The 20,262-nt window shown below is 41.1% G+C and overlaps 3 protein-coding genes across 3 annotated transcripts; 1 reads left to right on the forward strand and 2 right to left on the reverse strand.

Annotated features, from left to right (window-relative positions):
* Window positions 1-1,798: 1,798 nt before the first annotated feature.
* On the reverse strand, window positions 1,799-5,941 carry LOC138599800 (uncharacterized). Its single transcript, XM_069671557.1, has 6 exons — window positions 5,751-5,941; window positions 4,647-4,809; window positions 4,258-4,359; window positions 4,016-4,141; window positions 3,326-3,367; window positions 1,799-2,174 (listed from the first exon to the last, which is right to left on the reverse strand). The coding sequence occupies exons 1-6, from the start codon at window positions 5,939-5,941 to the stop codon at window positions 2,076-2,078; spliced, it is 723 nt and encodes a 240-aa protein (XP_069527658.1). The 3' UTR covers window positions 1,799-2,075.
* Window positions 5,942-6,744: 803 nt separating this feature from the next.
* Window positions 6,745-16,333, forward strand: LOC138599254 (bestrophin-3-like). Its single transcript, XM_069670797.1, has 14 exons — window positions 6,745-6,820; window positions 6,902-7,064; window positions 7,935-8,029; window positions 9,785-9,872; window positions 10,324-10,469; window positions 10,998-11,152; window positions 12,152-12,229; window positions 12,410-12,562; window positions 13,287-13,367; window positions 13,491-13,642; window positions 13,738-13,828; window positions 14,108-14,226; window positions 14,329-14,604; window positions 14,799-16,333. Exons 2-14 carry the CDS (start codon window positions 6,913-6,915, stop codon window positions 15,178-15,180), a joined length of 1,968 nt encoding a protein of 655 aa, XP_069526898.1. The 5' UTR covers window positions 6,745-6,820; window positions 6,902-6,912; the 3' UTR covers window positions 15,181-16,333.
* nots (nothepsin) lies at window positions 16,065-20,221 on the reverse strand. The gene is made up of 9 exons (XM_069670798.1): window positions 20,158-20,221; window positions 19,279-19,459; window positions 19,041-19,158; window positions 18,743-18,861; window positions 18,241-18,440; window positions 17,005-17,130; window positions 16,709-16,853; window positions 16,473-16,571; window positions 16,065-16,241 (listed from the first exon to the last, which is right to left on the reverse strand). The coding sequence occupies exons 1-9, from the start codon at window positions 20,217-20,219 to the stop codon at window positions 16,065-16,067; spliced, it is 1,227 nt and encodes a 408-aa protein (XP_069526899.1). The 5' UTR covers window positions 20,220-20,221.
* Between the last annotated feature and the right edge of the window lie 41 nt (window positions 20,222-20,262).

Raw genomic sequence — 20,262 nt, forward strand, 5'->3', positions numbered from 1 at the left:
CATCTGTACATAACAATCATCCCCATCATACGATGGAGGAACGGCATCATGAATAAATCGATGAACCTTACTGACTGAAATAAAGAATTCTACATATGAATTACAAGGTAAAAGATCTGGACATTAGCAAGTCCGCTAACTTGTTATGAAACTGCTTCCAGCATTAAATTAGACTTTTTAAGACGTTGAAGGAGGAAACAGTTTGAGGAAACTTCAAGTTGTAAAGCTGTTGAAGTCCTGTGTATATGGCTGCGATAGCTAGTAACAGGTCTGCAGTGGAGCTTCAGCTGACCAGGTTGTATTGTTTGTGCATCTGTTAATTCATATCTTACATTTGCACCTTTTGTACTTCAATTGCTGCACATGTTTCCCTCAAGATAAATTATCTCATCTTATAATAAAGTTTTGTGTGGTTGTGTTCTTGCCCGTTGCAGAGTAAGAGCGCCCTCTGCAGGACTGAGTTTTCTGAGTTTGTCTAAAGAAAGAGTACATCAACGACAGTACTGTGTTTAAGTACAAATCTGAGGTACTTGTACTTCACTTGAGTCCCTTCTTTTCATGACACTTTCTATTTTTAGAACATGAATGAACAGCTTTATTTGCTTTACAGATGAATATTTTCATATTTTGAGATTAATGGAGCAACAAAATAAATCTAGCACCAATTTAACTTCAATTCAGGTATTTTTGAGCACTTCTGGATAAAATAAAAGTTTTCCTCTGAGCTGGATATTTGTTTTCAGAGATTTACATGTTAATTTCAGGCTGAACACAACAGCTGTCGAATTACCATAGCAACCACCCACCTGCTGGAGATTAAACCCCGTTTAACATGTGTATGTGAGGCGTGTTCAGGTGTTAAGCTTTCACAAATCCCCAGGAACAAGCTCCATCTCTCTGCCCCGAACCAACCAATTTCCAGAACCATCGATAAAATCTATTTATCTTGTTTTTTCAGAACACCTTTCAGAAAGCATCGTTTTGTTTATTCTTTAATTATTAACATAAAATAAGATAGTAAATGTTTTCCTTGAAATCGGGAGGTGATCATGAGGCTTAAGGTGACAAAACTCGTATTACTTTCATATTAAACACAGATATTTCCTCCAGAATGTGGTGGAGACCAAAAACAGAGCTAAAAGAGAATGAATATGTAGATCCATCAGGTGGATTAGTCTGACAGCTGTTTCTGTTTCAAGAGAGCGCTGCCAACGGTCAAGAGCACAATGCCTCTCGATGCTCCAGCCAATCAGAGAAAGGAAACGTGTGACGTAGCGGTATGCTGCTTTGCTAAGTAACTAGTTCCAACATCAAACTCACATGGCTTCTGCTTCATCATAGGAATTTAGCATGACCTGACTTCATAGCCAACACTTACCATTTTTTACCAAGTGAACCATCTAGTTTGTTTACTACTGACACAACAGCAGATTCAGAACGTTCCACATCAGCGGCAGCCATCTTGGTTGTTTTGAGAAATGCCCTAATGCCGCTTAAACCCGCCCATTACGAGATAAATGGTTGTGATTGGACCGACTTAAATCAGGTCAGATGATTATTAGGGGGGCCAGATGGATCTGCCATAACAAACAGAACATGACCTGCAGCTTTGCCTGGTTTTCTGCCCCCTAGTGGCCATTTATAAAGTTCCAGTTTCCTGTTGTTACTGTAACATACAGTGTGTAGAGCTACAGTCCAGGCAAGTTAAACAAAGTCAGATGGACGTCGGCTTCGATGGATCTTTTTCAATTAAGATTCTGCAGCAAGAAGCCACCAGAACATTAACGAGCCTCGTGTGAACACTGAGTTCATTTATTTAGAAAAAACGACTTTCAAAATTTCGTATCAATTACTCACAATTTGAAATTACAGAGAAAATGTAAGACATTTCATAGAAACTAAATACAAAAGTTATCAGATCAGATAATCCTACAGATGTTTCAGGTGAAAGGATCATTTGACTAAACAAGGTGCTTCAATGTTGAACTTTAAGTGAACTTTAAACTGAAGTCTCTTTTGTGGTTTTAAGTCTAAACACTAGATTCTGGTCTCTCTTCTGTCTCCAGGTGTTTGTTTTAGGTCACTTTACGTCCCTTCAGTATCAGGTCCATGTACGCTCCAGTCACCAGACACTCCTTTGAGATGCCGAGCTTCTCCATCAGATCCTCAGCAATCTAAAAAAAACCAAAAATACATAAAACAGTTAAGTACAAATCAAGATATTTAAACCATTTAGGTTTGCACAAGTGTACCTGGGATATACCGGTTAAACAAATCGCTACAAACTACACGTATGAGTTTATTTTTATCCTTAAAGAGCCTACATTTTTTTCTTTTAATTTTGTCTTTTTATAACCTTTTATGGTCTTTCATTGCTTTTATTTTTTATCTCTTAATTTGCAGTTCTGTCACTTTTATTCTTTAACTTGCACTTTTTCTTGCTGACCTTTGGTGCTTGACTTCTTCTTCTTGCCTTTTGATGAGATTGCTTGAATCCTCTCTGTTGGGCCTTATTGTTGAAAGTTCCTTAAATCTGTTTTGGATTCTGTAATCTTCCTGAGTTCCTGCCTTTGCTTTGTCCGTCAGAGCACTTTGTACACATTATGTTTTTAAAGGTGCTATATAAATAAAGTTATTATTATTATTATTATAAAATAGTGCAAAGAGTACCAGGCCTTTATTTCAAGTACGCTTGTATTAAAGGAAGGTTTTTATTTTCTAATTCCCTGGCTTTTATAAATGTATAAGTTCAACCTTTTTTTCCTGATCTGCTCAAATTTGCCTGTTAATAAAAATCAACACTTCCTGATGTTGATTCAAATTAAAAGCCTTATCGCATTTCAGTGGACGGATCGCTGTCTTTGAGCAAAAAAGGCTTTTAATGTGAAACACATGCAGGAAAACTTGCACTATTCCTGTAAGGCACCTGAAATTTAGCTGCTGCCCTCTTGTGGCACTCTGACATTACTACAAAATACAGTTCGGCTGATACAGTGTCTCCACGATGGGCCTTCTTGTAATTTGTATGTACTTATTTAGTCTTTTATTTATTTATCAAATGTGTCTTTTAGTTAACCACGTCTTCCTGTTGTATTCCTACATTCTCGTGTATTGTATTGTCGGGCTTTTATGTTTTGTAAAGCCATTAGTAAGGTTGGTTTTGATCTGTGCTACACAAACAAACTATTATTTGTATTTGTTTTAACACATTTACACCTGTAGAGACTGAAATAGAACAATGACACGTTGGATGAGTAATCCTGAAAAGGCTGAAAACTGGAAATAGAACAATAGAACGGTTTTTGGCAGGAGACTGAGACCTTACCTGCTGTCCCTCTGCGACAGCCTGCTCCGGACGCATCACCACCTGCACGAATAAAACAAACAGGTTATTCAGCAGGTGAGATTACATTTACAGGATGGATTTTGTTCTTCACACATTTACTCGCACCTGTCGGCTTTCTCACTGAGGACGAGATTTCCAGCTCAGTAACCTGCTCCTCCTCTCTCTCTCTCTGTGCTGTCTGCTCCTCTGGGAAATCTCAATATGCTCTCATAATGATGCTTTCAAAGACGCAAATAAAATGTGAAAATGGGACTCTAGACGACAGTGCCTGCATTTATTGTGGGGATGTCTTTTTATTTCTCTTTTCTGGAAAAGAGTGTTGAGAGAGTGGTTTCATAAACCATCAGCAGCACATCACAAGGGCTGGGCATGTTCCTGAATGTACTGAATGAAAAGTTTATGTTGTTTTTTATTTATATTTTTTGCCTCTTATTTTTGTCTACTTTATTTATAATTATCATGTAATTATTTTTCTTATGTTATCTTATTTTTAATAGATTTGTTTGGTGACCTGTTCCTCACTGATTAAAAGATTTTCTTTTGTTGCATCTATTTTTTATCTTTTAGAAAACTACTTTAAATTTGCATGTGTGTGCATGTGTGCGTGTGTGTGTGTGTGTGTGTGTGTGTGTGTGTGTGTGTGTGCGTGTGTGTGCGTGTGTGTGTTACCTCCAGCTCCATGTAGTTCCCCAGTCCCTCCACTGTGTCCATGTGAACTCTGGTCTGACCAATCAGAAACAGCCGCCGCTCCTTTCTCACCTCTCCTTTAACCCCGAGAGCGTCTGAAAGCACCGTCTGCACACACACGCATACGCACAGTTATCATCTGAATAAATGAGTGTATAACTGCAGACACACACACACACACACACACACACACACACACACACACACACAGGTTGGTGTTTTACCCTCAGACTTGGCGGGTCGTTGGTCGGACTGATGGAGTATCGGGACAGTTTTGGTCCATCGGTGTCGGGACGCTCGTAGAAGATCAGCTGACCCGACTCGTTCTAAAAGACAACACACACAAAAAAAGTTTTTGGTTTATTTTTTATATTATCTTTACAAATCATATTTTCATGTTAATGTTATTTACAATGTTTTTTTGATTATTATCTTTATTGTCATTTTGTTTAATTTGTAACATGATTCAGTTTTTTATTCTTTTAACACTTAGTGAGTGTTGTGCCCTCAGTGGCCACTAGGTGGAGCCAACTGTTTGGCTGCTTGTGCTTAAGATGGAAGTAACACACACACAGACACACACACACACACATATACACAGTACTGTATTTACCATGAAGTCTCGTAGCTTCAGTCGTCCTTGGCTGCAGTTGAAGAAGGTGTCGTGCTGTCTGATGATCGTGCCCTCTGATTGGCTGAGTTGAGCGGCCTTCTCTGCAAACTTTGCAGGGTCGCTCACTATGGCTTTGATCTCCACATTGGATGGCATGACTCTACTGAGCGTGTGCAGAATAGAGAGAAAACAGGAAGTCAAAGACACATCAATGGTCCTGTGTACTGATTCTGCTGATTCTCTCTCTCTCTTTCGTATTTTCTATTTTTATTATATACAAACTATTAATCTTCAAATATCCTGTCAATCATCTCACTAAATATATTTCTGAGGTTTGATGTTAATATTTAAAAAATTAATAATAAAATTCATGCATGTATAGTAATACTATCAATCTTTAATAATTGTATGCACATTTCCTCACATTAGTCAGTAATATTTATTATCCTTACATGCTTTGAAACCATCACAAGGATTAAATTAAAGTTTCAGTTCACAAAGTTTTAATAAAAATATAATATATATATATATATGTAAGCCTACATTAAACAAAATGTATTAAAGTATAGAGTAAATATATCATATCATATATCATATCAAGATTGTAATAATAATTAATAGATCTTGAGTATTATTCAATAATATATACACATTACCTGTGACATTAAATAAATGCTTGCCAAATATACATACTAAATACAGTTTTATTTCAATTTTATGCTACCTTTATACTTCTACTTCACAGTTCAGTTACTTTACAGCTTTAGATTAATGATACTCAACATAATAAAGACATACATTCTGATTTATTTTATAGGTAAGGATCAGGTAAGACTGAATTAATCCCAGGAGGATTAAATAAGAACAGTAAATGCTGTTGGCACATTAGCTAGCTACACCGTTAGCTAACCGTTAGCTAACCCTGTCTACAGCATCACATCCACACATTAAAGCTAACATTAGCCAGCTTGTCTGCTCTTAACTAGCAGCTAACTCCAGCAGCTAAACAGTGAATTAAACATGGCGGACAGCTAACAAGCAGCACAAACAGCAGCACGCATGAACAAAAACTAACTTTGATAGATGTAGAAGTTATTGTCTTACCTCTTCTTGGGCTTGCTGTTGTTGCTGCTGCTGTCTGTATGCGTGGCCGCGCTTGATTTTACCGCGAAACTCTCCCTGTGGGGCGTAGCAGCTGCAGAGGCGGTCTGAGAGCAGCTGAATCCACACAGAGGGAGCCGAGAAAGGCGACCAAACCGACCCCAGATCAGCGCTGTGTGGCGGGAGAGCGTCATCTATACAGGTGCCCTCCTCATACAACAGCCACAGAAACGATGTGGTGGGAGTCACTCTGCGACTGCGCAAAGGACAGAGAGTACAAGGAAATTAAGAGGTCTCACTCCGCTTTATTTCTGCTGCACAAGAGTAAATGTTATCATGATGGCTAAGCTATAAAGGGATAATCCGCCTTGAATCTGTCTTAAATGAAAAAAAACCACAATGATTTATAAGTAATAATAATGAATACACATTTAGAAGCAGATACAATAAATATATAAATGAAAGTTTACAAGAGCATTTAAAGTTAAATAATAACGCTAGTAATACTGCAGTACAATCCCAAGCAAAGTAACACAGTGCTGGATTGGTAGCAGAAAAATTCAGTGCATAAACTGAATTTCATTGTGCATTAAAAAATTCTGTGCAACCAAATTAACGTCACAGAATGATTCAGGTGTCAGGTTTAACACCTGCCTTTCTGCACATTAGTGATTGGTTGTCCTTACTGACACTTATGACATCAGTGTTTCTGTTTATACATGTTTACCTACAGTGCTATCTATGCCAACACGCACACACATAGCGAGACACACATAGCTGAAACATGACCACATTTAGCTCATTGAATCATCAATACTGCTCTGGACCTGTGTGTGTGTGTGTATGTGTGTGTGTGTGTGTGTGTGTGTGTGTGTGTGTGTGTGTGTGTGTGTGCTGCCTGGCATTACTGGGCAACAGGACAGCATCATAGAGAGAAAGAGGGGGTGAGCAAGCATCAGAGAGAGAGAGAGAGAGATGGAGGGGGAGGCAGTGGGTGGTTGGCATTTGGCAAAAACAAATGAGGAAAGAAGAAGCCTGATGGAAAGAACACAAAGACGTCTGTGAGTCTTTCTGTGAGTAAAATACTTTTTAAAATGATTTACGCAGGCTTTAACTGCAGAAGAAGAGGTGTTTGATCTGTGTGTGTTTGTCAGGAGGTCTCAGGATGACCGTCACATATTCCAGTAAAGTAGCGAACGCCACCTTCTTCAGTTTTCACCGGCTACTGCTGCGCTGGAAGGGAAGCATCTACAAGCTGCTGTACCGGGAGTTCATCCTGTTTGTGCTGCTCTACACGCTGCTCAGCCTCGTATACAGGTCACACACACAAGAGCACAATGTCCAACTATACAAGTAAAAGTACTGACACCAGACCTGACTGTATTCTCTCATTAGATTATTATTCCTCGTGCATGAATGTAAAAGCAGGAGGAGCTCCTTTATAAGACTGCAACTAATCATTATTTTTACTCTGGATTTATCTGCTGATTATGTTTTCCATTAATGAACATGAGCAAGTATCAAAGGTAGCGTCAAAGGTAACTAAAGCTGCGCAATTATTATTATTATTAACCTTTATTTATAGAGCACCTTTTAAAATCGAAGTTACAGAGTGCTTTTCAGAGGCAGCAAAGCAAAACAATCAGGTCATGAAGTAAAACAGACAGGTCATAAATCAAAGGCAGATATTAAAATAACAATTAATTTAACAAATATATAAAATTCAATTCGACCTCCTCGGGCAGGTTCTTCCAGAGCTTCGGAGCCCTCACAGCAAAAGCTCTGTCACCCTTAGTTTTCAGTCTGGCATTTGGTAAACACAGAAGACCTCTGCCCGAGGATCTCAGCGTACGTGTCGGCTCGTACAGTACTAAAAGGTCTGAGATATAGCTGGGAGAAAGGCCATGGAGAGACTTCAAAGTAATCAGTAAAATCTTAAAAATCAATTCTAAAACACACTGGGAGCCAGCGTAAAGATGCTAAAACAGGAGTGATGTGGTCGTATTCTTCTGGTTAAAAGCCTGGCAGCTGAGTTCTGTAGAGTTTGAAGTCGATCAATGGATCTTTGACTCAGGCAGGTAAAAAGGCTGCTACAATAATCTAGTCTAATCAAGTAAAACGTGTACTGAAGCACTTGAGTATGTATTTTGGTAATTGGTTGAGATGTCTGTGTCCTCTGTGCTGCAGACTCGTCCTCTCCGAGGAACAGAAGACGTTGTTTGAGAAACTTTCCATGTACTGTGATAAATACGCCGAGCAGATCCCCGTCACCTTCGTTCTGGGTACGTCTCACTGTTCACTCTCTGAAGCTCTCACAGGATAAGATTCACCTGAGACCTCACATGTAAACAGACTCCCTTTGGAATACCTGATTTTAGGGAAACATCCAATGTTTGTTTTTGTATGACATTGTTAGCATCAGCTGTACTTGCATGCTAACACACCCAACTTAGCAACTAGCCCAAATCCTCACTGTGTCATAGTACGGCTCCACCACCTGATTGTACTGGTCTGTAACATTACAAGGGTATTTGGCACCTGCTACGGTTTCCTGCAACTTATTATCCTGTTTTGTTCTCCGTTTACTCTCAAGAAAATGTTTCTTCCCCAACTGGAAGGTGTAAAGCTCAGGTGTGCACCTGCCCAGGCGGGGACATGACATCTCTGACTATTTCTTTGACACCTGTCTTTCAAGCTTAAGGCATTGACCCAGATGTGTTTTCTTTTTTCCAACATAAAACAACTCTCTGAACATTACCTGCACAAATAAAACAAAACATTATGGCAGTAGCTCTTTGGCAGATAACATGATCATTACAGTCTACGTCTCATTATACAGATTTCCCTCGTCTGATGGATTGTAATGGTTTACCGACGTGTCAGATTGACAGCAGATCATAGAAGACAGACGTGCTGTTGCTGTTATTAATAATCACATGGAGCCGGCTAACTTTAGTCCTCTGAGAACACGGCTTAACGTCCGACACATGAGCGCTGTGTTTGGATAACATAGGGTCGACTGTAAGCTGCCAAAGACTGCTGTGAGAAACAGTGATGCAATGCAGCCATGCTTATTTACCTTTCATATCCTGACGCGTTTACTTAACTACATTTAATTGACAACACTTTGCATTATTATATCCATCAATTATTATCATTCAGTTACTTTAAGTTCATTTTGGTGCTGAGAACTAAACTGAAACTGTCCATTAAAGAGAAGCTAACTAAAAAACAGAAGTAAAGTGATTGTCTGAATCTGCTTCCTGCCTGAGGAGAGAGAATGACAGGCTGGGTGTTTGGTTGCCTCATTAGCCGGCTGCTAATGGAAACAGATCATTAAAGAGCAGAGAGCCTAAAAGCAGGAGGAGTGTTTGTGTTTCTGATCTCCACCCTGAATCTCACACAGTCAGAGAAAACTGTGTCTTTATGTTCCCAAGTCGACACACTAATTATGTGCTTAACATTAGCCAAAAATGCTAGCTACACTCTATACACAAAGCTTAGCTAGCTAAACATGTAAACACACGCTAACATAGATTCTATTCACACCTAACAAATTCTAGAAGCCAAATTGACCTACTTTAGCTAAACTCCTGCTTTAGACAGAGCCAGGCTTGCTGTGTCCCTCTGGGTCTTTGAGCTAAGTTAAGCTAACCAGCTGCTAGCTTGCTTAATATCCTTTGTAAAGTACTATTAGCTTCTGTAGCAGTAGCAGTTGTGGTGTTAGAAGCAGCATCAGTACTATGTGTATTGTTTTTATGTTTGTTTGTTTTAGAAGTAGTGAATGTTTAATGTGACAGCAGTACTACAAGTAGTAAGAGAAGTAATAGTTAGCCTACTATTAGCCACTGTTGTTGATGATGTTTTAGGTTTAAATGTAGCATAAGTTTATGTTGTTTCTGTACGATTAGCAGCAGGAGTTTAAGTAGCCCTCATATTAGTCAAGCAACCATCTTGGAAATTATTCCAGTATGTAATTTATATTTAATCATAATGAGTTTAAGATCAAATAAAAGGTTTATCGGTTTGTGTTTTAGGTTTCTATGTGACTCTGGTGGTGAATCGATGGTGGAATCAGTTTGTCAACCTGCCGTGGCCCGACCGACTGATGATCCTGATCTCCAGGTACATTCAATTAATCTGTGAGCAGGTACTGAGAAGGGATTCTGTGTTAGAAGGGACTAATAACTTGTGTGTATGAATTACAGAAAGTCCTTTAACCCTTAAGATCACGTGGGTTGGTTGTTGTGACTCTCTTAAACATCCCACAGAAGCTTCCGAAACAACGTCCTCATACCTAACTACCTTATGTTGCAATTTATAACCTTTGTGCAACATAAAACAATATAAAACAATATAAAACATTTGTTATTTTTACAGGTTAAGGAACCAAATTACTTGGTTTAGAAAAAAGTTTGGATTAAAAAACGAACCCTAGTTTTGCTGGTAATCCTTATGAACCAGAATTCAAGTAGAATGTTTGAATACAGGAGTTTTTCTTTACTTTATTTGCTGTTTGGGAATGTAAAGTGTTACCATGTGACTTATGTCATCATGTTTCCTCTACCTCCTCCAGTTGTGTTCAGGGTAAAGACGAATATGGCCGCCTGCTGCGCCGGACGCTAGTACGTTACGTTAACCTGACATCGCTCCTCATCTTCCGCTCCGTCAGCACCGCCGTGTGCAAACGCTTCCCGACCATGGAGCACGTGGTGGAGGCAGGTGAGAGTCAGTGAGTTTTGTGTTTTACTGATAAAAAATGACAATTTTAGCAAGAATTTTTCAGGTTGGCATGAAAAACTTGGAAAGTGACTAAATATTGAACTACTGTATGTGCAACTTTATACTTGTATTCTGCTGAAGCACAGGATCTGAATACTTCTTCCTCCCTGCATGTTTGACTGAAGAGTCCATGTTGTGCCAGATAGAGTTCAGCTCCTTCCTGACTGTTTCGCTTTCTTCCTGTTACCGTCTAATTCGACCCCAGGGATTGGCTCGTTATTAACCAATTAGGGATGCAGGAGAGCAGAGCTGATTGTGATGACGTGGGTTTGATACTTGATTCTTTGTTAGGAGTTGAAGCCCTCTGGCTGCAACATCATCCAAATGTCTGTCTCTATAAAAGGGTTGCTATAAAACGAGACAACAGATAGAAAGGATTCTAGCGGTGCAAGATTCCTAATTTTGCAGTGAGAACCATTTTCTTTTCTTCTGTACAAGAGACAGTTATGTATGTCTACCTACCTGTAGGTTTCATGACTCCAGAGGAGAGGAAGGTGTTCGAGAACGTCCGCTCTCCTCACCTGAAGTACTGGATTCCCGTCGTCTGGTTCACCAACTTGGCGTCTAAAGCTCGACAGGAAGGACGCATCCAAGACAGCATCGACCTGCAGAACATTCTCAATGTGACACATGGGATTACACACAACATTTTTTATCATATGTCAAAACTTAGTTGGTGGGAAGAAAAATCTCAGTTTTTGTTCTCTTTGCTGAGACCTGTGGTGATAAGTGGTAACTGCAGGTTTGTTTTTACCTAGTTTTAAAATAGATCCGAACAGCTAATGACGCCGACGGAGCCTTATGGTTTTAAAAGTGAAGCCAGTGCAGAAGAGCCTTAAACCTGTGTTCTTTAAATGGTTATAAATAGAAAATGGGATTATATAGAAGTCTATGAGAAAATGCTCCTCCTCCTCTCCTGATTTATTCCCTCAGTAAACATTTTCCTGATGAGTTTATGGTCTCAATCTCTAGTTTCAAGTGTTCTTCAACACAGCATGATGTTCATTTAGTCACTGATGCTCCCATTTAGAGTCACACAGACCAGAAAGCAGGGGAGGGTTTAGGGCGGGGCTACCTGTGATTGCCGTATCGGTGCATATCCACCCTCTCGTCCAAGTATGGTCACTTCTGGTTCCAAAAAACCAAGATGGTGACGGCTCCAAAACAGTAGTCCAATATACCATCAACCCCCAGTTTGTAATGCCCAAGAATACCGCAAATGCAACTGTGTTCACCATTTTGTTTGCTCATTTAGCAGAGGTTAGCGACTTAACAGACATTAATTTAACAGTTCTTATCGTTAATGTTCTTTGTGACTCTTTACCACTGCACTTCAGTTGACCTCCGGGGCTGATGTAAAATGCATTGGGCTCAAATGTCCCTCTGGTGCGGCATTAGCGCAAAAATTAATCATGAAGTGTCCCATTACGTTTTCCTGTCAAAGAGGAAAGGGCAATGAGGCAACCACACTCACTTCAGAGGCTAAATCCCTATTTGTCTGTGACCACATAAACTAGACATGTAGGTAATGTGACACCCAGTTTAGTCTGAGGAGGGTGGGTGGGACTGTTCTTCCAACCAGCAAGTTGGCAACCTTACTGAACCTGTGTCTCTGTCTGCAGGAGATGAACGTGTTCAGGACTTGGTGCGCCACTCTGTTCGGCTACGACTGGGTCGGGATCCCGCTGGTTTACACACAGGCCAGTCTCTTTATTCCCTCCCTTTAATCTGCCACCATAACATGTTTAAGATGGCTGTGACTGTAGATCATCTAATAACATCATTGTCCATCATTACTGTAACCCAATCAGAGCTCTGGAACTCCCACTCAGAAAGAAAGGGAGGGATGTAGAGTAAAGTGTCTCTCTGTCTCTCTTCAGGTGGTCACTCTGGCTGTTTACACTTTTTTCGTCGCCTGTCTGATTGGTCGTCAGTTCCTTGACCCCACAAAGGCCTACCAAGGCCACGACCTTGATATCTATGTACCTGTCTTCACCCTGCTGCAGTTCTTCTTCTACGCCGGGTGGCTGAAGGTGCAAAATACTTTTCTTACAAGATAATGCTGAGAATATTCAGCTTCAGCCGGCAGCCATGAAACAGGCTGTAATGGCTGCAATGTTTACTTTTAAGGGAAATGCGCCCCATCAAAGTACATCTACTAAACGTCTTGTTTTTTCCACTGACTCAGATTGTTATTCCACGTGTCTAACAGGATTACAAAAAGGATCCCTACAGAGATAGACCTTTTTTGGCTTGCTCTTCAAAGCCACCAGACTCCATTGACAAAAACACTAATCTTTCAGGACACAGGAGTTGCTTGTCGTCCAATGCATAGATCAGAATAAGAATTGGAGCCTGTTAGTGTAAAAAACAAGAACTATTTGTCACAATTACTCATTTAAACCTCGTCTGTCTCTGAATACTTTCTGACTTCCTGTCTGTGGCTCTCAGGTCCAGTTTTTAAATCTTCAGTCTGTTGGTTTTCTTTCTGACTGAGATATAAACAAGCGTGTGGTTGACCTTGTTATCAACTCTTAACCTTGTGCTGTTGTATTAATAACAAACCATGTAAAGTTATAAATAACTTACTTGGTGGGTATGAGCCAGGGTGGCAGATAAAAGCCTCACAAGTCCAACAGTTTAAACTTTGTCTCCTGTGTAGCTCTTGAAGAAAAGGTTGCATAAACACATCATGCAAAGCAAATTATAAAGGACATGGTGATCCTAAATTTCATATACAATTTGTGTCTTTGTCAGGTAGCGGAGCAGCTGATCAACCCGTTTGGGGAGGATGATGACGACTTTGAAGCTAACTGGATCATCGACAGGAACCTTCAGGTCATTCGCGAATCACAGCGCTCAGATGGCAGCTCAAAAACTCTGTGAAGTCTTACAGTCTAGTATTAATAATAAAGACACGTGAAGTATTTCACACAACTTCCTGTTTACCCGTCCGTGTAGGTGTCTCTGCTGGCTGTCGATGAGATGCACATGAACCTGCCTCACATGACCAAAGACATGTACTGGAACGACAGCGAGGCGCGGCCGCCCTACACGCTGGCTGCTGCCGACTACTGCATCCCTTCATTCCTTGGCTCCACCACCGACATGGGGTTAACACACCCTCACACAATGACAAATTTCCATCAAGCTGAGTTTACCACAGTTCCATTGTCAAAAGGAACAACTTCTGTCCTGTCTTTTCCAGACTCTCTGACATCCTGCAGGTTGATGAAGTTGACGTTAGCGAAAGTCGTCCAAGGCAACAAGACACTGTTTTGACTTTGCGCCAAGAGTCGGTAATATAACACTTCATTTCCTCTCTCAAAGATATTGAGTGATTATTTGTCTGCAAGTAAGCAAATTATCGCAAAAATTAAAACATTGTTACAATTGAAACAATAATTGAAAGGAGTTTACAGCTTTAGGGGAGGTACGCAGATTATTGGAGTTCTTGCTGCTGTGGTTCTTCTTTCTTCTTCTACTTTAATTGCATGGTTCTGAATACCGTTTGCAAGGCTTATAGAGTGTACTGATCATAATTAATTCTACTTAGTCAGAGTTTTTTATGTCTGCAGGTTCTGGGTCGAGTTCGACGGCTGCTGAGTGTTCAAGAGCCTCCAGAACTCCGACCTCCTCAACCAATCTTCAAACGACACAGCAGTGATGCAACAGGAAGCTTCTTCCCGGATTTCAGGTGTAGTATCCTTCCATTTTAAGTAGGTGTATGTTATTGGGCAGCAAGGTGGTCTTCAGTGATCTTTCTGACATCAATTCTATCATCCGTAAATCCATCCAGGGTCAATTCAGGCCCAGCAAACATGCGTTCACCCTCCTCTTTGGCCATGCCTCCCCCTGCCATGGACACCCTGTCCACTGTAAGAGAGGTCAGCAGCAACCCTCCATCCCCTGAAAGCTCACCCGCCACTGTTTTCCCCCAGCTTGTCGTCAGCCCACCATTGTCCGGGGACATCTGTAACAACACGGATTCTTCTGGCAATGGTGAAGCAGCAAAACCTCAGAATGGACTGGATACCTCCCCCACTGAGGAGACACCGGGCTTGGAAACCTCAAGGTAATTCAATGGTTTTCATTACTTCCAACTCTTCCTTCCATTTTTGTCCAACCACCACTTTTATCAAAAAGATTGACAACCATAGTCTATCTCTTCTTTGGGATTACACTTCTCCTTTTGAATTTGAATTTTGGAGTCCTTCTCTTCCGTTCCTTTGACTTCCCCTTGTTATGTGATCTGTTATTTGTCTGCAGGAACAGCTCCGCAGTCTGTTGTTCCCCCACACAACTGGGACCCAAAGAATTCCGCTGGACGACACAAACTTCCCCAAATCCCCCACCAAGACGACCACGCGGGCGCCAGTTCTCCCTCCAGTTCTCCAGGCAGACATCTAAAGGGTCGGTCCGCAGCCTACCGAGCCCGAAGGGGATGGGAAGGCGGAGACGAGGCCTGGCTCGATTCCAATCCAGGCGATCACCTGGTCCACCTTCTGACACTCTGCAGCTCCCTGACCCTGAGTATGACCACGACTTCCAGGGGATGGCAGGGACTGAGGACGACAAGACTGATGGAACCAACAACAGTGAAGAGATCAAAAACACAGATTCTCAATCACAGAAATCAGAAGACGTATGAGAACCACTTGTAGTTACATGATACCGCCCAAACCGAGCCAATCTCCGAACTGGTATTGAGATAACTCAGGAGAACTCACAACATTGACAAAGAGGAAAGTTGATTTGAACCGGTGAGGAGATGTTTACTACTTGTTGCCAGCTCTATCACTGAAGACAAACCCAAACCCTTACCCTAAAGAGGTACTCCAAAGAATACAAAAGAAACATATTACTGGTTATCAAATTTAAACAGAAGGTACTGGAAACTTGGTTGAAGTTGAGTTTGGAAGAACAAGCAGAAACCACTACAGCTGAGATGATCCCGACCAGTAAATACATTTATGCCTTAATATTACAGGTTCAATTAGCCAATAGGAGTTCAAAAGGTGTTGACTGTACTTTTTAGAGAAAGTTGAGTGCTTTTCCCACTCAGTCAGTGTCACCTTGGGTGTCTATTAGTGGCCATTAGGGGAACTGCAGCCGACCATTTGGTCAGCTCTGTCTCCAACACTTAACTTTGCTAGCTGCTGATTAGATAAAATACTCAGGATTACCAACTGGACAAAAGTTTCCAGAGAATCTTTCCTAGCATAAACTCTTCTGTCTTTGCGTGATTATATTTGTCTGTTTTTATCTGTTCCTGCTGCTAAAACACCAAAAACTGTACTTTTGAAATTAAATGTGACTTACCTGTCAATAGGCTACAAATACACTGACTGAACTCACAAAGTTGCAAAACAGGACATCAAATAATTGATAGCTTAAGCACAATGCTGCTAGCTAGTTGCAAACTTGTGCCATTTCTGTTCGTTGCTCTACAGAAAATACAAACAGCTGTTGAAGTCTTTTTAATTGTAAAGTATTTATTGATGAAACAGTGGTCAACTATTGATAACCAATAGGTTATTCTACAGTTGGGTGCCTTGCGAGGGCAAAGCCAACACGGTCCTGGCCTCTGTCAAAGATGCTGTAGAACTCTGTCAGGAATACATCTCCCAGAATCCACAGAGGGCCTTCAGGGGTCACAATGTCCACGGCCTGGAAACCACTGAAACATAACTCCCTGTCGCCAAGCATCTCCTGGAAAAAGAGAGAAAAAGAGATCGCAGTGTTTAGAAACATTTCATTATCATACCGTGTATTTTCTGTTCAAGTACAAGTTCATTTGTCATGTCAACCATAAAAATGTTGCCAAATGGATTATTTTTCTTCATTGACCAAAACATAAAAATGGACACAATCTAATCATTACAAATACTTAACAATAATCACCGACAAGTGCTATACAAAGCCAAGCTAAAGAAGACAAACCTTCCTAACGTAGTGCTCAGCAGTCAGTGTGTATTCTTTTCCTCCAAGGATGAAGGTCACGTGAGGTAAACTGGACAACCTGGCACAGTCGATGAGGAACTGAAACACACACAGACATCAAGTAGGATTATAAGCTAACTAGTTTCAACAAAAGAACAATTTTGTTAGTTATACATTATGTTATTTTATGTTCCCAATTTTGAGCTGTTGGATTTAGGTTCTGAAGATTTTTTAACCTCTCCTATGTTTGTGGGACTAGCTCCAATCAGCTGCTGAAGGCTGAGAATGTCATTGGTTGGTCCGGCGATGAGGGAGGTTCCAGTATCAACAATCGCCTGGCAACCACGAGGACAGAATGAACTCACCCCCTGCACCGCCACACTGAAACAAAGAAACATTTTGCTATATAACCTCATTTAAAGAGCAACTTTTGTCTCATAATCCTGCTTGGACTGCCATCTAGTGGTTACTACATGTTCCAGCACAACTCATTACTCAATTAACTCAATGATAATGGATATATGTGGGAAACCTGTCCATCTTAATCTGCCAGTATCCCTTAGCTGTCACAGGGAGCCAGTTGATTGGTCCCGAGTAGAACGTCTCGTCTTTTCCGCCTAGCAACAGTTCTCCCTCTGGATTGCTGCTACTGGTTCTCCTGCAGGGATAAAAGTCACATTCCAATTAACAAAATGCAATTTATACCCTTATTATGTTCAGTCAATTACCCCCAACATACTCTTATCACAACACTGATGATTTTATATCCCAAATTTTAAATTCCTCTGGACCCTCCTTGGATCCTCTGCCTGTTGTGAAACCCTTGAAAACTCTGAAACCCTTTAACTCTCATGGATCCCTTGTGACTTAATGTCTTTAAACCATGACTCAAGAATCAACTGGTTATTAATCCAAACACATTTTCTGACCAGAAATGTTATTAATGCCTTGAACTAGAGGAAAGAAACCTTTCTCCCTGGACCGTGCAAACATTCTTGAAAACTCCTTCCAAACTTCTGGACCTATTACGATCCTAGGTAGGTTAGATTCTACTCTCTAGACCACTTCCCTTGATCCCTTGCAACTCCTAGAACCCAAAGTCTCTTGGATTTTTCTCTCAAACTTACCTTGTAAAACTCTCCTGCAACTCTTGGGCATCCTTGGAACCACTCAGAAACTCTCTTGAACACCCTGGACCCTCCTAAAACACGGGGAACCCTCTTAATCCCCTGCCTGCCTTGGAATTCCTTTGTAGTACTATCTGACAAAAACATTTTGACTGCGCTAAAGCAGTTTGACACCCTTGAAAGGTAAGAAACATATAAAAACAGAGGCCTCTATAAGCAGTTTCTTTGTGCTTTGGATGTCCAGATGCTCAAGCCAAACAGATCTGGAGCCCAATGGACCCCCAAAACAGCAATAGAATGATCTAAACATTCGTAAACCTCTGGATTCCCAGAGGACCCTTGAACTCTTTGGTGCCTTTCAAGCAAGAGAAAACTTCTGCATCCCCTGAAACCCGTTGGAACTTCCTGGAACCCTGGTGCCCTCTAAGCCTCTCCTGAAACCTCTTGAACACTCAAATCCGAGAACTTGATAAAGGATTTCTGGAGGACCTTTGATTCCCTAATCCAACATGCTCGCGGGCAAGGTAATGAATCAATGTACTGGTGAGCTCCCAGTGTGAATGCTAGGAAATAGACAAACTTGTCTTCACATTACTCTGAAAAACTCCCTGGAGATATCAAATTATTTGGTAAGGTCGCACCTGCTGAGGTAGAAGGAAAAGATCGGCTCCTCCACTGTCTTCTGCGCCAACATGTTGTCAAAAACAGGGTTTCCAAGGATCTCTGCCAGGGCCGGATAACCCAATCCCAGAACACCGTCGAATTTGGCCATTACAAATGCAGCACCCGGCTCGTAGACGGACTCCCCAAACTCCTGGTTGAGGGCTGTCAGATCCCCGACCTGGAACAGAGGACACAGGATTACAGAATCTTATAAAATAGAGTACATCTTTAGCTACCAAAGCTTGTATATTGAGAGATGTAACTCTTTTTGTTTTGATTTCTTTCTAACATGTTTAGGAACATGCCTTGGACAGTTTTAACTAGAGAAGCTGAGATCTTGAGATAGAAGAGAGAGCGAACAGTAAACCAAAGCAGGGACATCCGCTAGTCTGAACGCTAGTATAAAACAAGGACACCAAATAATTCTCATAATTGGAATATATACTATTTACCATTTTTGTACAAAGGGATATAACGGACCTTTAGTGTGTCTCTGGCCATGACTCCCAGCAGGTGTCCTGATCCGTAGTGAATCCCAAACATCCGACCATCATGACGGAATGAGGTTGACTCAAATGCCCTAAAACGTGTGTGCAACGCTGTGAACACACACAGATAGAAACCCTGACCTTCTTATCACAGTCAGGAACACACTGAACCATGCTGTCAAGTCATGTTGTCCTGACCCACAAACACAACCCTTATAAAACATCAAATCCAAACTTAAACACTTGGGTGAATTTTGTGTCCTGTGAGTTGTGTTGTGTTGTTTTGGTACCACAGGCTTGGCTGACACAGTACGATGACGGCACCCAGAGGTCGGATGAGCCGGTGTCAAAAACGACAGAGAAGTTCTGCTCCGGAGTCCCCAAACTGATTTCACCGTAATACTGGGCCTGACATCCAACAGAGACACAGAATGTCAATCAAAGGCAGCTTGTGATAAATTTGGCCCCAAGATGATCGGATTTTGTGGAGAACATAAATTAAATTTGAATGTAATGTGTTGTTTTTACGTCCATAAAGTTGTAGATCTTCTCACTGGAGCGTCCGAGCCGCAGTGACGTTGTGCCGGGCGGGAAGCACTGAGCGTACCGTCGGTTAAACATATCAGGGCGGTGATCCTTCAGGAACTCCTGCAACAGGCCATTAGCTCGCAGCTGGGTACGAATCGAATGCACCCGTCTTAGAGGGACTCTGTGGAGGAAACATTTTAGCATCTATGGGTTACATTTTTTGGGCCCCAGTGACGTTTCATAAGTTTTCATTTAGGACTAAATTCTGGCAATTAGCTCACTTGCTGACTGAGCGAGAGTTCCCATTGATACCACTCTTACCAATGTATGTTGTATATGTAGGTGGAGCAAGTTAGCTTAGCATCAAAACTGGTAACAAGGGGAAACAGCTAGCTTGGCTCTGTTTAAAGATGAAACCAGCATCTCTAAAGTTTAATATTTAGGATTTATGTGCTAAGGAGTTTAGCTAGCAGTTTCCCCTTTCTCCATTCTTTGGCCGCAAGCTGAAGTTCCTTATTTACCATATAAACATGAGGGGTATAAATTTTGTAATCAACCTCTCAGGAGGAATATATTTTCCCAAATGTCAAAGTAGTCATTTAAAAATGTAGATTATACTTGGAAATCTGACTCAGTTTTTCAGTTTACATGAACAGAAACTGCCTTCTGACTTAATACATCAAACATCAAAACAGTGGGTTTAAAAGGTAGATTGTCTATTTACTGTAAGAGATTAAAAGCAGTCTATACATGTTATTCACTTGGTTTTGAAGCCCACCCAAGTTGCTGCTGGGCCTTCTGAGCAGCCGAGCACAATACTTCAGAAATGTAAAGAGTTTCTTTATTTGTTCACTGATATTCATGAAGATGTTTTCCTACCTGACCAGCGCTGAGCTCGTCCATGTCCAGATCAAAAGCAGCACCAACACGGACCTCAACATGTCTGTCTCTGTCTGTGAGCCCGTCTGTCAGACGGGTGTTTGG

The sequence above is a fragment of the Semicossyphus pulcher genome, unplaced genomic scaffold (assembly GCF_022749685.1).
Source record: "Semicossyphus pulcher isolate SPU_LCO1_2020_fin unplaced genomic scaffold, fSemPul1.0.p SCAF_20, whole genome shotgun sequence".
Taxonomy (NCBI): Eukaryota; Metazoa; Chordata; class Actinopteri; order Labriformes; family Labridae; genus Semicossyphus; species Semicossyphus pulcher.

Coding starts and splice junctions, on each gene's coding strand:
- LOC138599800 (XM_069671557.1), bottom strand. CDS start 5,941: ATGACGCTCTCCCGCCACACAGCGCTGATCTGGGGTCGGTTTGGTCGC. Junction 4,810..5,750: donor AACAGCAAGCCCAAGAAGAG/GTAAGACAATAA, acceptor GCACACGCTCAG/TAGAGTCATGCCATCCAATG. Junction 4,360..4,646: donor TGAAGCTACGAGACTTCATG/GTAAATACAGTA, acceptor GTTGTCTTTTAG/AACGAGTCGGGTCAGCTGAT.
- LOC138599254 (XM_069670797.1), top strand. CDS start 6,913: ATGACCGTCACATATTCCAGTAAAGTAGCGAACGCCACCTTCTTCAGT. Junction 7,065..7,934: donor CTGCTCAGCCTCGTATACAG/GTCACACACACA, acceptor TCTGTGCTGCAG/ACTCGTCCTCTCCGAGGAAC. Junction 8,030..9,784: donor CCCCGTCACCTTCGTTCTGG/GTACGTCTCACT, acceptor TTTGTGTTTTAG/GTTTCTATGTGACTCTGGTG.
- nots (XM_069670798.1), bottom strand. CDS start 20,219: ATGTTGAGGTCCGTGTTGGTGCTGCTTTTGATCTGGACATGGACGAGC. Junction 19,460..20,157: donor ACGAGCTCAGCGCTGGTCAG/GTAGGAAAACAT, acceptor TTTCCTCCACAG/AGTCCCTCTAAGACGGGTGC. Junction 17,131..18,240: donor TTTTCCTTCTACCTCAGCAG/GTGCGACCTTAC, acceptor TTATCCCTGCAG/GAGAACCAGTAGCAGCAATC.